We start from the raw sequence: 14,794 nt of genomic DNA, 5'->3' as shown, positions 1-14,794 counted from the left end.
CAAATCAAATTCTTTCTGGTTCAAACTGACCATTCCTCATTCAAACATCTGAAATGCTCCAAAATCTGAAAACATTTTGAGCATCAACATTCTCAACCACAAGTGGAAAAATCTACACTTCATGGCTCAGCCCAACTGCAGGCCCTTGAAAAATAGTAGAAAATTACCTTCAGGCTATGTGTATAAAGTACATATGAATAAATACATTTTGTGTTTAGAATTGTGTCCTAACCCCAAGATATCTCATTATGTATATAAAAATATTGAGGAACTTTAAATACAAAATCTGAAACCTCTGGTCCCAAGCATTTTGGCTAACAGATATTTTGCCCAAACTGCTCTAATTCCATCATTAAAAGGCTGAGAGTCATCTTTGGATGCCTGGGAGGATAAAATCAGCCTGTCAGCAAGTTTTCTACTTCTCAGGTGAGCTGTTCCCTCCTCCTCACACCACCTCAAATGGCATTCCTTTGACAGCTTCTGAGTTAGTATTCTTGGTGCTAACCTGCCACTAATGTAATCCAGCTACACACCACTACCACAGTGACCTTTGTCCATTTGTTAAATATTTGCTCAGCAACTATGGAGTGCCAGATACTCATTGTTTTAATGAAAGAAAATGCTTCTGTAAACAAAATAATATCTCTGTCTTCATTAGTGTGCATTCTAGCAAGGCAGGAGAGGGGACAAATAAGAAAATTAGTGCTACACAGAGAACAGAAGCAGGACAGTGTGATAAAATAGCAGTGACATTTAAACTGGTACTAGCATGATAGGATATTAGAATATATATAAAAGAATAAAGGAAATTAATCATTTCATATAAAGGAAACTATTAGTACAGAGGACACAAGACAAGAAGGAGCCTGTTTCATTCTGAGAGCAAAAGGAAGCAAGAGTGGCTGATGAATGTAATGAGCTGCACTGATGAAGGGAAGAGTGTTGCTGAGAGGAAAGCCTTCTGGAAGAGCCCACTGTTAGCTGTGGAAAAATGTAAACAACTGACCCAAGGCTTTTGGAGAAAATAGGCACATCAGCTTAAATAAAATATATAATTATAATGAATTTCTCTTGCTTATTTTAACTTTTATTAATTTAACAACTATACAATTTTAAATTATATACTTTAAATTTTGCACTACATTTATAAGAGGCAACACTGATCTAGGCAATTATTTGGCAATATAATTGCATAATTGTCCAAATGCCTTAAGAAAACTTATTTGATATAATATGAAAAAGTGATATCTTTGCAAAAAAGTAAGGACACAAAATCTCCAACAATGGACCTAGAAAAGTAGATATAATAGCTAAAACATATTTCAGAAGCATCTCATATTGTTTTGAGTAGGGGTTGGCAAACTTTTTCTGAAAAGGCCTAGGAAATAACTATTTTTGCCTCTTGGGTTAGAAATTCTCTGGCTCAATACTCAACTCCACTACCAGGCACAAAGTCAAGCTGTAAGCATATGTAAACAAATGGGCATAGCTGTTTTCTAATAAAACTTTGCTAAGACATGCCAGATGAATTCATCCCACAGCTTAAAGTTTGTCAACTCTTATTATTGAGCAAAACACTTGCATTTCAAATTTCAAAAGACCAAAGTGAGCTTTAAAATACCCATTTGTTTCAAACAATGACACTAAAGAACAAGAAAGATCTCAATCTGCTGGAGAAGAGCAATAATACTGCATCATTTGGAAAAAGATGTAATTCACTAAATGACATAGAAAAAGTATATTTCAAGAATATATTTTTGTCTCTGGAGTCATTTCTTAACAAAAGTCATGAAAAAAAATCAACTTACATTTAGCTCTATTATCCACAGTAATGTTACAAATAAGAGGTCAAAGGTGACAAACAAACAGAAAGTCCTCCTGACATCAGATATGCCTTTCTTTTCCCTTCCTTCATAGGACTCAATCCTGGCCATGAGTTGCGTGGGGTTGATGGAGTGGACATCACGCAGAGAAGCGTGGGAGCTCTGGCTCCCAGTAAGCGTATTTTCCATGTCGTTTGGCAGGTGATTCATCCTGGAGGAGGGTTAAAGGAGCCTCTTCCCAACTTCACCATCCCTAAAGAGAAGAGACCTTTGGGAAATGAAAGAGAGATACCACGTTAAATCTGAGCTCACCTAGTACAACCATGCTATCCTCAGGACTGTGGGACTGTCTAACTGAGCAACAGAGGGTCCTGACTGAAGGCAATTATGTTTTAATAAAGACAAAGAGAACATGAAATTAGCAACACTTAATAGTCTCAACACCACAAAATATTTGCTATGGAAAAAATAGAGAAGAATGCGGTAAAGAAGAATACAAATTTATGATAGGAAAAGTATTAACCATAATTAAAAGGTGATCCTGATAACCTGAAGCAAATGTATTTCTGAAAGCTGAAAGCACCATGTCAGCTCTCTTGTTGTGCCAGGAATATGACCTCCATTGTCCTACAAGTGTCATTACCTATGAACTAGGAAACCATTTACTGAACACTTCCTTGGCACACATAAGCAGAATATATAAACTTTCAGCTACTGAAAAAAAAAAAAAAAAAACCACAAAACTTGTTTTCTAATGAAGAACTGTTTTTTACCTAAAGTACTTAATAAATACAGCATTTTTCCATTATCTCCTAATGAATGTGCATATTTCTGGGCCTCTTCTTGGAAGAGGTGTTTTTGCCCCCAAAAGTTCAACAGTATGTAACCATTCAATTAATGACTACCATAGTTACAGCCCTATGTAGAAAAGCTGGTTCCCCAAGACTAGGAAATGTTTCTACAATAAGATGAAAAACTTATTATAAAATGATGAATAATCTAAACAATCTGAATTTCTTAAAGATTGGGCAAAGTCACTGAATGAAGGTGTAGTGGGTAGTATGACTGTTTGCCAAATATTTCAGTGTCTCTTCTATAGCACCTCTTCCTGTGAGAGGAGATATACACTTCAGGATCTACTGAACTCATGTGCTTTTCTTTGGCCATGAATGCGGGTAGATGTTTACATGTTATTTGTGTCCAGAAGTCTTAAGAACCAGTGTAGCTTACCATGCTTATCTTTCTTAATGTCCCATGATTAGTAATGTCCAGAAAAAGAGAAGCGTTTTCTAGGTGGGTACAATAGAAGCACGAAACAGATTGCTGAGATTTCTCCAAAGCAGTATGGTCTCATTTGGTCTTATTCCCTGTCCAGAATGTTGTCTCTTTAAAGTTGAGCTTGATCTTTCTCCCTTCCCATAGGCAGGAGCAAAAGTTCTTTGCATTATTTACATATGTGGTAGAAAAATGGCTTGATTTTTTTTTAAAGTAATTTGATTATATTAACTATGTATTTTTAAATATTCATACTCCTGGAAATTTAAAGGAAATTATCCAAAAGTAAAATTGATCTATTATATTACAGGTCAGGTTAGTGGTTACCTTGGAGCAAGAGGAAGGGAATAATGCTTGCAGGGCACAATGCAGGAGTGCATTTAGAGTACTTGGTAAAGTTCAGTCTCTTGATTTAGTAGTGGTAACATGGATGTGCTCATTTAGTGATAATTTACTGATGCAGATAGTTTCAGTGATATGTTCATGAGTGATATGGTCAAAATGCTTTACACTTAGGTTCATGTATAAATATATAAACTATGTATTATATTTCAACAAGAATCTATTAAATATTTTATCATATCTATAGTAGTATCAATTAGAAAATGATTCAATATCTAATAATAGGGGAATAATTAGATAAATCATGGTGTATCCATAGTAGATTAAAATAAATGGTTATGAGGCATTTATAAGGACTTAGAAAAATGCTTGGGTGATAACTTGATAAAAATCTAACACTAAATGGAAACATACATGTAGCATGTTTATGACTGTAAAATACATCTAAACCAAATTTTTTAAAGAAGTACATACAAAATATATCAGATGTTAGCAATGATTATCTCTGGCTGACAGTACTGTATTTTCCTCTTCTTTTTACTGTTTTTTCCATACTCTTCAAATTTCTTAATTTGCACATACTATATTTAGAACAGCAGAAACTAAATTCAATTGTAATTTAGTTAGGGTCTTAAACAGAAGTCTCCAGGATACCATGAAGTCCTTCCATTTAATTTTCCCTAATCTAGCCAATATTAATACACAAGGTAACAGTATCTTGTTTATTCACATTGCCTCCTCAGAGTCAGCAAATCAGCAAAATATTTTGGAAAAGCTCAGTGGGAGTTTTCTCTAGTGCTTTGTGAAAAGAAAATATAAAGTTCTAAAAATTTTAAGTACTTCTACATGATTTTTCTGCATACTATAAATAGCATCCTAGTGAAAGGACCATCAATGGCCTATGGCATATTCCCCATACTGCAGCTAACTTAAACAAACAAACAAACAAAAAAACAAGAAAACTTTGCCTGTTAGACTTCTAAGAGTTAACTCCGCAACAATAAGTAAAAATGAATAAATGTAAATAATGTTTCCTGTGATGAAACACATATGTGAAGTTTAAAAGGATAGCCAAGATGCCCTCTGGAACTCAACCTGTATGAAAATAGGCATATTTCTGCAACACCACCTTCTTCAATAAGATAAAGCAAACCAGATAATTTTAAGTCAATCTAATAATGTATTAGCAACATATTTTAAAAATTTAAATTCATTATATTGTAAAGATATCAACAAGTTTACAGTTTAAGTTAAGGGCTGTTTTCACCAAAATCATTTTCAAGGTATATAGATCATTTTCTTAGTCTCAGTCCTTCCTTGTTTCTAAAACCCACTACTCATGAATATAAAAGCACAACAAAGCAGAACATCACAATGGCATACACACGACTTGGGAAATGAGAATCATTACATTATATTTCAGATGTGTGGTGTATAATTGCTAGATACTTGCAACAGCTTCAATAACAAATTACCCAAAACACACATTGCTCTGCACAGCCTGCCTCATCAATTGGTCTTTCTTTGGCAGAAAGGGAAAGGGAAAAAGAGTTTCCTTTTCTTTTTTTTTTTTCTTTAACTATACTTAATGCACAAATCAGTCTACCTACAGTAACAATGTAGATGTTCCAGATCATGACAAAATATGGAGCAGATTTCCATAATAAATTTGTTTCAGTGAAATTTCTACTAAAAAGAGAAAATAAGAAAAGAGGGTCCTTAGTTTTAAGACTCATGCTACAAACATACTAGTGAAACTTACAAACATCTGGCCATCTTCAACCTCTGTCTCTGGCACTGCTGGTGAACTGACTAGAAACCACATATCATGGTGTTCGAAGTTCACAATAGCAGTAAGCAAAATCAACAACCTCCACCTGCTCCCCACCACACACACAAAAAATGGTCCCTGAGTGATAGCTTCTTGGGGAAATTGGTGGGGACTTGTGGGCCAGTGGGAAGAGAGAAAAAGCTTAAGAATCTTCTTTATTCCCACAAACCAGACTGTGAACCATAGGAAGTACTGGTCAAAAATAACTAAAGAAATATCAGCTAATCTATGTTCTATATAAAACCCTTGGTTTCTGTTATTATCCTTTAGAAGACTAGATTTGTTTTTTACTGTGACTCATTTCATTTTGATAGACTTGAGTTAGAAAACTTCTAACTACAAGTACATCTGAACTTAAAATTTCTTTTTAAATGTATATACATCAAATATTTCAGCCTGAGTTCTTTAAATTGAAAAAAAAAAAGCAGGGTAAATAAGTGAGTATAAAAATTAGTGAAACAAGGAAGGAGAAGCACTAGTTTCTCAATAAGCCTGGAAGGGACACAGCAACTCTAGGGCAGGGTATCTAGGGAAAAAGATGGTGTATCTCCAGAGAAGCCAAATGGAGAAACCATGCCTTAGAGCAGTCTGTGGGAAAGGCAGAGGGTACATCTACCTAGCTCCTTCCAGTGGCCTATTTCCTTAGTTAAATTTCTCCTGACAGGAAGTTACCTCTACTGCATTTCTGGTTGCTTCATCTGGCTCTTCTCAAAAGCCAATTCACACATTCCTGGGTAGTGTCTTTCACTCAAGATATGCGAGAAGGTGCAAAAACTCTGGATATTGGACCAGCTAGCCTAGCTGGTGGAACTCCATCAACTGGAGTATAGCTGCTTGCCCAGCAAAGCCATTATTGGAAGGTTCTGAGGCAACATCAAGGGAAGCTGAGAAAAGCTCATAAAATGTGCCTTGGAATTCTTTTAGTTCAGGTTTATTTTAAATGCTATAAAATAATGTGCTTTTGGGGTACATCTATATATTAGCACTTACTGTGGATCTTGGTGAAATCCCATCCAGCTGAACCAGATGATTATAACACTCACTGCTCTGAGAGCTTCCTTTTAATATGTAAAGAGAAGGATCACTGCTGAAGCTCATTTCTACTCCATGATTATTGAACTTCACTCTACCCATTTCCTTCAAAAAGATTTTTGTCAGTTTCTTCAGGAATGCTCCCCACATTCTAATCCTCAGGAAGAATCAAGTGCATCTCCTCCATGCTCCTCCACAACAATGGATGTGCCACTGTGGTATTTGCTCTTCACACTAGGCCTTAATTATTCATTTACTGGCTGCCTTTCCTGCTAGATGGCATACTCCTGCATCTAACTAAGCAACAGCATAGTACATGAGACAGCAGGAACAAAGCAGGTATAACTGAATAAATTCTATCTAGCCATGTAGCCCAGAGCCTAGGACAGAGTAGGCCCTCAAACTCTGTTGAAGTTAGGAGACCACAACTCTTCCTTTCTGTGGAACAGCTTGGTGTTTTCCCAGGTCATTTCAGAAGAGTTAAATATTTAGTCCTTGGTATTGAGATCCTCCTAGGGTTGGCTTAGGAAAGTTATGCCTCTTTAAAGACAGCATTACATATCCATTAGCTGTACACACAGGCTGTTATATCTACAATCCAGGATTTATTCCAACAATGGGGAAGTACAAAGAGGGGAGAGTTGGGTGGAGAATTATAAAATAAAGAACCACTAGTTTCTCGATGAGCCTCGAAGAAACACAGCAAGTCAAGGGCTTTGTGTGAGGAAATAAGAATCCTTTTCCTGTTTTGGTTTTTGAAATGGGGCTTATGTCTTAACAGGTGAATGTCAAAGGATAACAACTATCTTCCTCTGCGTTATAGTATCAGCCAGTTATTTCTGTAATTATATTGCATTAACCAACTATCCAAAGTGCAACAGTTTAAAACAATCTATATTTATTCTCAAGCTCTTAGTCTACAAGTGGCCTGAAGTTTACCTAATCTACATTGAGCTCAGCTAAGCAGGCTCTAGGTTTCAGGCTCTAGGAAGCAGAGCTTGGCCTCAAACTGTGTTGGGTTGGGTCCGGTTTCTGTCGTCTTAATTGGTCAGTCAATTTCCTTGGACTAGGGAGATGGAGGGCAAGTTGTCATGGAAGACGGCAAAAGCACAAGAGACAAGCTAGGCCATGGAAACACATTTAGTCTTTGAATACACTCTGTTTGCTCACAATAAACAAGCCAAAACTAGTCCCAAGGCCAAATCCAAAGGCAGCAGAACTGGGATGTATGTTCCATTAAAGAATAGGGAGAGTGAATACATATTTGCTGATTACTACTCTAATCTAGCATAGCTATCAATGTTCTAAACCATGGGTCAGCAAACCATAGGCTGCAGGTCAAATATGGCCAGCTGCCTGTCTTGGAACATCAAGTTTTATTTTATTAGTACATTGCCACATCCACCTCTATAGGCCCCTACAAATGTCATGCCCACCTGCAGATACTTTCACACAAAACAGCAGGACAGAACAGTTGAAACAAAGGCTATATGACCCACAAAGCCTAAAATATTGACTTTACTCCTGACTTTTCTAGAAAGAAGGACTTCTACTTTTATCAGCTGCTTCTCAAAGGGATCCTAGGGGAGATCTGGAATTATTTAGCTAAAGCAAGCCTTAAAAGAGAGTAGGCTTAATTTATGTATATTACTTTTTTCACAATAAATTTTCTGATTAGCAAAAACATATGTGATTCATTTTTATTTTTTCATAGGTTGCTCTCCTGACACACACCTTAGGAACAGGTGGTCTTATCTAATGATGGCTTATCCAGGCCCTGCCCACAAGACTTACAGAATGGACACACCACTCTTTGCTATGTCTCTTTCCTTAAGCCCACACTACTAGCAACTGGAGAAAAACTACCCCACCTGTACTGGTAGCTTATTCAATAATATCTTTCCCATGTGTGAAAATGTAAGCGAACAAAATGAAATCCTTTCTTGCATTTGTCCCCATGCTGGGTGCAAAGCTAAGCCAAACTTTAGTTTCATCTGCTTCCACAGATAAGTGAAAACATCCAGTTGGCAAAGAGCGTAGTTAAGGTGCAGTAGCTACCACTGTTCAAATTTTACAGAAGTCCCACAATCTCTCATGCCTTACTAGAAGAGTAGAGAGGGAATGTTGGCTCTTACTGGTGGCAGCCAGATGCCAAGTTTGTCAATGGCCCAATCTTCTCTGTATTACTTCTGGCAGCAGCCAGAACACTATGTTACTACGAGACAGAATGTCAGATATATACGTTGAAAATATTTAATTTAGAATGATCTATAAAGAATATTTGGCTTATAGACATGTCTTGCTTAGTCTTATACACTAATTACTAACACTTAAATAATTATTTTTTTTCCTATTTCCAGGTTCTTCTGAAAAGACAAAACATATAAATCACCAGACATGCATTCTCTCACCATAATGATAAAATCACACTGCTGATGCCTTTAGATGGGGCTATGCTGACCTAGTCTCCATGTTGACCTAGTCTATCACCCTGATCTACTCTGATTCTTGTTTTATAGGCAAAGCAGTTGAGGCCTATCTGGACTGTAAGGATGTATTTTGATCTAAAACACATTAAGATATATCTTAGGACTAAAAATTGTCTCTTTCTTCTCCATCACCCTGTCTCACCCTAGACTCCTAGGAGGATAAAAGGTGTTCAATTGGTCCCTGGGATGCAGTCATGGGATTTGAGAGTTCTGAAAGACATGGGCTGACTCGGCTGTGCCCACTGCACCCTGGGTCTGGGTTTCTTTGGCGGCGCAAAGCAATACAGGCTGGCTATCCTCTTGCAAGGCCCATCACGTGCTATGAAATCTGGTTTATGATAGTAAAAGTCCTGTTTCAAGTCCTCAGTTTTCAGGATGAAGCATATAAAAGTGGGGGATGAGAATAATGAGGAATTATAAACATACATTGCCAGAATGAGAAGCACGATGGCCAAAAAAACATCAGATGCTTTAAAAAGTAAGCAAAGGAGTGGGGGGGGGGGGGGGGGAATTAAGGAAAAAATCCATCAAGACAGAAATGTCTCCTAAGGGTACCAACATAAGATGAGGAATGGCATGCCAGGCCTAATAAGACCTGGAAAACCAACATGTCAAATTCACACTTCCGCTAAATAGTAAGTTCTATTAATGTTTGTTTACAGGAGGCGATCTCTACTTTGAAAACACACCAAAAGCAGTTTGTAGGTAAGATGTTCTGAAGAAAGAAAAATGTGTGGTCCATGTTCTGAACATCTTCATGTAACTGATGCCATGAGATGTGTCCATTTTACAAATGGAAAGTGAAGAACTGATGGAAAGTTGCTTTACAAAAGGTTATTAAAAGGCAACCAACTAGGGAAAGAAAGGCTGTGGCAGTGGGCAAAGTTTGAGAGCTGATGCATCTGTGGGACAATCCAGCTTCCCAAGATGAAGAACTATTATACTAGGAAGCCCTACAGGAAGTTTAACCAAGTTAAGATCAAACAAATCTTTCTTTAGCAAACTGTCCACTACCATCATGTAGACATTTTAATAGTCTTGTTTTCTTTTACACCATGTATGTCCCCAAAGTCTCTTGATCTGAAGGCTTCACCCCAAGGCAGCACTGTTCAGAGTTGGGGCTTCTAGGAACTAAACAGATCATGAGGGCTCCAATCTCAACAGTGGATTAGTTCATTTGATGGATTAATCATTTGAATGGATTACTGGGAGGTGGAAGAAATTGTAGGAGTGGGGTTAGTTGAAGGAAGTGGGTCACTGTAGGCATGCCTGGAAAGGTATATTTTATCCTCAGCCCCCACACTCCCATGCCAGTTTCCTGGTTGCCCTGAACTAAGCAAATTTCCTCTGCCACACCCTTCTGCCATGATGTTCTGTCTCACTTCAGGCCCAAAGTAATGAAGCCAGCCAACTGTGAACTAAAACCATAACCCCAAATAAATCATTCCTTCTCCAGGTTGTTTTCCTGAAGTATTTATCACAGTAATGAAAAGTTGACTAACACATGCCCCAAATTAAATACAATGCTGGAAAACACATTTCTAAAATCTGGACTACAATTTAATTTACTAATTCCCTGCATATTCCCATAACATTTTTCTAATTCTATACTTCTTACTAAAAAGTGATATATTCTATAGGCTGCTCAGGTTAAGTAAACTAGATGCCATCCCTGCCTTTTATTGGTATACATTAACATCAATATTCGAGTATTTACAAGTCAGGTTTAGAATAGGCAAAAGTTTTATTACCATTGCAGTCAAGTTCAGAGATTATATCTTTGGTTTGAGTCCGTTAACTGTGATCCACTGAGTAAACCTGGCAGTCACGTTATTCCCTAAAGACACTGAAACATGTCTGTTAATGTGAGTAGACCTGCTCTCCATTGAGATTTGTACATGACTGCTGACACATCAGGATTCTAAGTCAACAAGCAGGAGGGCTGGCCTGAAACACTAATAGTCACCAGTGGGCCTGGGACTGCAACTGCCCAAAGAAAGAAAAGAAGAGTGTGGGAAGCCTGCCTAATAGTCCCCAGTGTGGTGCCACTGAGTAGCTTTGTGAGAGGAGGATGTCTAGATGTGTCATGATGCCTCTCAATGGCATCATCAGGCATAAAACTGCTTTCTGTAAACTTGTAGAGGTATCATTCAGACACCACCTTAGCTGACATAAAATATTAGCACATTCTGTATGATATGCAGTGACATATTCCAAAGAGGATTTTCAGAATACTGTATCATCACTGATACTTCCCAATCTCTTTATACACTTACATGTAATTATCAATAATATTCCTTAACTGAAATTACTCAGTGGATCACAGTTTACAGACTCAAACCAAAGATATAATCTTTGAATTTGACTGCAATGGTAATAAAACTTTTGCCTATTCCAAACCTGACTTGTAAGTACTCAAGTATTAATATTAATGTATACCAATAAAAGGCAGGGGAGGTATCTAGTTCAGCTAAAGGTTTTTAATATAGAATATGCACTCAGGATGCATAACTGAGTTCTAAAAATTCTGAATATATCTTTTTAACTTAAGCATGTATCTCTAACATTTAGATTTCCAAAACTTGAGAAGTACAATAAATTTGAAGTTAGATTTAATATTCTCCATTCAGTTTCAATATTCCAAGAATGAACAGACATACAAAATGTATCTTTACAAACGAAGAAAGACAAATGCTAAGTAAATGACAGGCTACAAAATACAATGGGAAGGCTAGGTAGTTTACTCTTAAAAATCTTTTTTGATACCTTAAAATTATAAATATGGATATAGATCATTTGAATACTATAATGAAGTTTTTTGAATATGATTATTTTTAACCTTACAGAGATAAACTATAAATCACTGATGACAAATTATGTTTACAAACTGATCATAAACTAGATTACCAAAAAATTCAAATTCAATAAATCTTGCAATAAGGAAGTGAATAAGGAACAAACAGTGCATAGAATAGGAATACATATTATAGCAGTATTTACTAAAATAATATTGGGATAAAAATATTTTAACCCATTTTGTCCATCATCTCAGATGTGGAATACCTATTAGAAACTTAAATCTAGCATATAATGCATAACATAATTATAAAATAAAACAATAAAAATATAATAACTAGACTATAACTAATCAATGTTGTTATAAGTTTGTGTATTATCAATAATTTTCCTTAACTAGAATTAATTAGTACACCACCCTTAGCAGATTTATAATTTCTAACCAATTTTAATGTGTTGTGGGTCAGTTTTATTGAAATATTTGCAGAATTGAAAACTATGGACTTACTGAGTTAAAAAGCAAACAACGAACTGTTAAAAATTAATGGCAGTGAACATTGTAGGAAGCTGCCAAAGCTGGGCTTACTATGAAATTCCCTGCCTTAAAATACTTAACTTTTTAAATAAAAATTGGGCACAAATAATGTTAGAGAAACTACAAGTATTCTATGAGAAAATCTATAAAAACAAAAAAGCAAAGAAAGAGTACAATAAATCCAAAATGAGAAGGCTAATAATTGTTGTACATAGGGGCTGGGGATATAGTTCAGCTGGCAGAGTGCTTGCCTTGCAAGCACAAGGCCCTGGGTTCAATTCCCTGCACTGCAAAAAAAAAAAAAAAAAAAAAAAAACCTGTTGTACACTAAGGAGTGAGTGAGTGTGATTCATTACATTGAACTCTCTACTTCTGTACAGAGATGAACATTTTCGAACATTTTCATGAAGAAATTTAAAATATATAAATAAGCCCAAGAATTAGTCTTTTAAAAGGGCAAATAATAACCTAACTTGGGGAGGAAGATGTTAATAAAAATGTAAGTGCTCTATATGACAGGTTATTTTCAAAGTGTACACTCACCAATTATATTTGAAAATCAATACTCAGCAGATAATAAATTATCTTAAAAAGAACTACATGGCCTGAAAAGAAATGTACCATACAAGAAATAAAAATTGAGAAAGCTGACAAAGAATTATGGGCAAAGGGACCATGTCAGACTGTTTTATATGTATTTCAAAATTTGAAAATAAGAGATAAATAAAACCCTATATACAGATACAGAACATTTAAAAGAAAGGAAAGTTATCTTATCATTAAATAAAGTTAGCATACATAACATTGGCATTATCTGACCAAGAACCACAGAACAACACAAAGAACAAAAGATCACAACATATATCACAACAAAAAAATAGTATAAACTAACTCAACACACTAATGTAATATTGTTAATATAGCATTGTATACCATAAATTAACATTATAACGAGAATAGCTTCTTCACACTGAGACTCACTGTGTCTGCCACAGTGCTGAATACTTAAGATATATTATGTTATTTAAACCTCACAAAAGCTCCCACAGGTATGACCAACATATTAGAGTGTACTGGTAAAACATCACATAACTTGAAACTCATATAAATAAAACTTAACCTAATCAGAGCCAGATATTTGTTTACCTATTCACTGCATTCCAAAGGCATGTATGAACACAACTTATAGTTCATTCAAATTTAGGAATTATGTATGTGTTGACTATTTTTGAACTTGTGAGACAACTCTTTGTTTCCACATATGTATCTGTTTTCCACTTTTCTTAACATGTGGCACTCCAAGTTTCTCAGTCTCCAGGTTTGTAAAGAGAATTACATCACTATGTGAAATCAACAACAATGTAAACTAAAAGAAACTGACAACTGACAGTTGGACTCAGGAATAAGAGGCAAACAGGAGAGAGGGATGTACCTAATCTTTGGAGGATGTGTAGAAATAAGGGATAAATTTTTTCAGTTATCAGTAGAAGTAAGAAATCTGAATTGTACTAGGACATTTTCCTAATAATAGGGTATTAGTTCAATTAAAAAGAAAAGGCAACACTGAGCCAACACTAGTAACTTTTTCAGGGAAAGAAATTAAATTTATGAGATCCTTTTTTAAGTGGTTTTAAGTACAGCTCAAATCCCTTAACCTCTCCTTACCCAATACATGGTGTACTTCTGCCTACATCTCCAGAACCACTACACCATGTGAAAAATCAGCAGTTCCCTGAAAGCATCACATGCTCATAAACCATTGGCTCATGCCTGTACTGGCCTTTCCACCTGGAGTGCTATTCTCCTTATCTCTATGGCTCTGACTCAAGTGACAAAACTTAACTCAAAGGCCACCCTCTCAGTGAAGATTTGCTTTTGCTTCCTCTTTTCTATACCTCTTTGCCCCATCAGAGAACAGTAGTGCACTATGTCTCCATAATGACATACACCATCATGCATCAATAGATCTTTTGTTTTATCTTAAAAACATATTTGCTTCAGATCTGGTTTCCCAGATCCATCATTCTGGGGGATGGTAGTGGAAAGAAACCAAGTGAGAGAGAGAAAGGGGATAGTGGAGGGTTTTTCAAATAGCATCAAAACCAAAACACTCAGGAAGAAATTTAATAAAAAATATGTAAAATTTCAACAGTGACAGTTATTGCTGAAACTGAAGATGAAGTAAGTGTTAAGATATACTATGTTCATGGAATAGAAGACTTCATTCTATTAAGATACCACCTCTCCCCAAACTGATCAAGAGGTTCAACTCAATTACAATCATAATTTCACCAAACTTTTTTATAGAAATTGAAGTCTAAAATGTATGTAGAAATGCAAAGAGATGAGCATATCCAAAGCAGTCTTGAAAAAGTATAACAAAATTGGATTAACTCTAACTAACTTTTTTTTACAAAATTTAAGTAATCAAAACAGTGTGATACTAGAGCAAAGCAGGGGGTATCGCAATACCAGATCCTCAACTCTATTACAAAGCAATAGTAACAAAAACGGCATGGTATTGGTACCAAAATAGACAGGTAGATCAATGGTACACAATAGAGGACATGGACACAAACCCAAATAAATAAAATTTTCTCATACTAGACAAAGGTGCCAAAAATATGCAATGGAGAAAAGATAGCCTCTTCAACAAATGGTGCTGGGAAAG

General features: G+C 35.9%; 1 protein-coding gene across 2 annotated transcripts in view; it reads right to left on the bottom strand.

The window, feature by feature from the left end:
• STARD3NL (STARD3 N-terminal like) overlaps positions 1-14,794 on the bottom strand; it is a 46,003-nt gene that overhangs the window by 16,693 nt on the left and 14,516 nt on the right. For both annotated transcript variants that reach the window (XM_079151767.1, XM_079151766.1), the window contains one exon: positions 1,809-2,091. In XM_079151767.1, coding sequence (XP_079007893.1) covers positions 1,809-2,033 — 225 coding nt within the window. In that variant the 5' untranslated portion in view covers positions 2,034-2,091. The remainder of the gene's footprint in view (positions 1-1,808; positions 2,092-14,794) is intronic.

Source organism: Sciurus vulgaris (genome assembly GCF_902686455.1).
Source record: "Sciurus vulgaris genome assembly, chromosome: 8".
Taxonomy (NCBI): Eukaryota; Metazoa; Chordata; class Mammalia; order Rodentia; family Sciuridae; genus Sciurus; species Sciurus vulgaris.
Note: the sequence above shows the minus strand (reverse complement) of the source record. Positions and strands in the feature narration are given on the sequence as shown.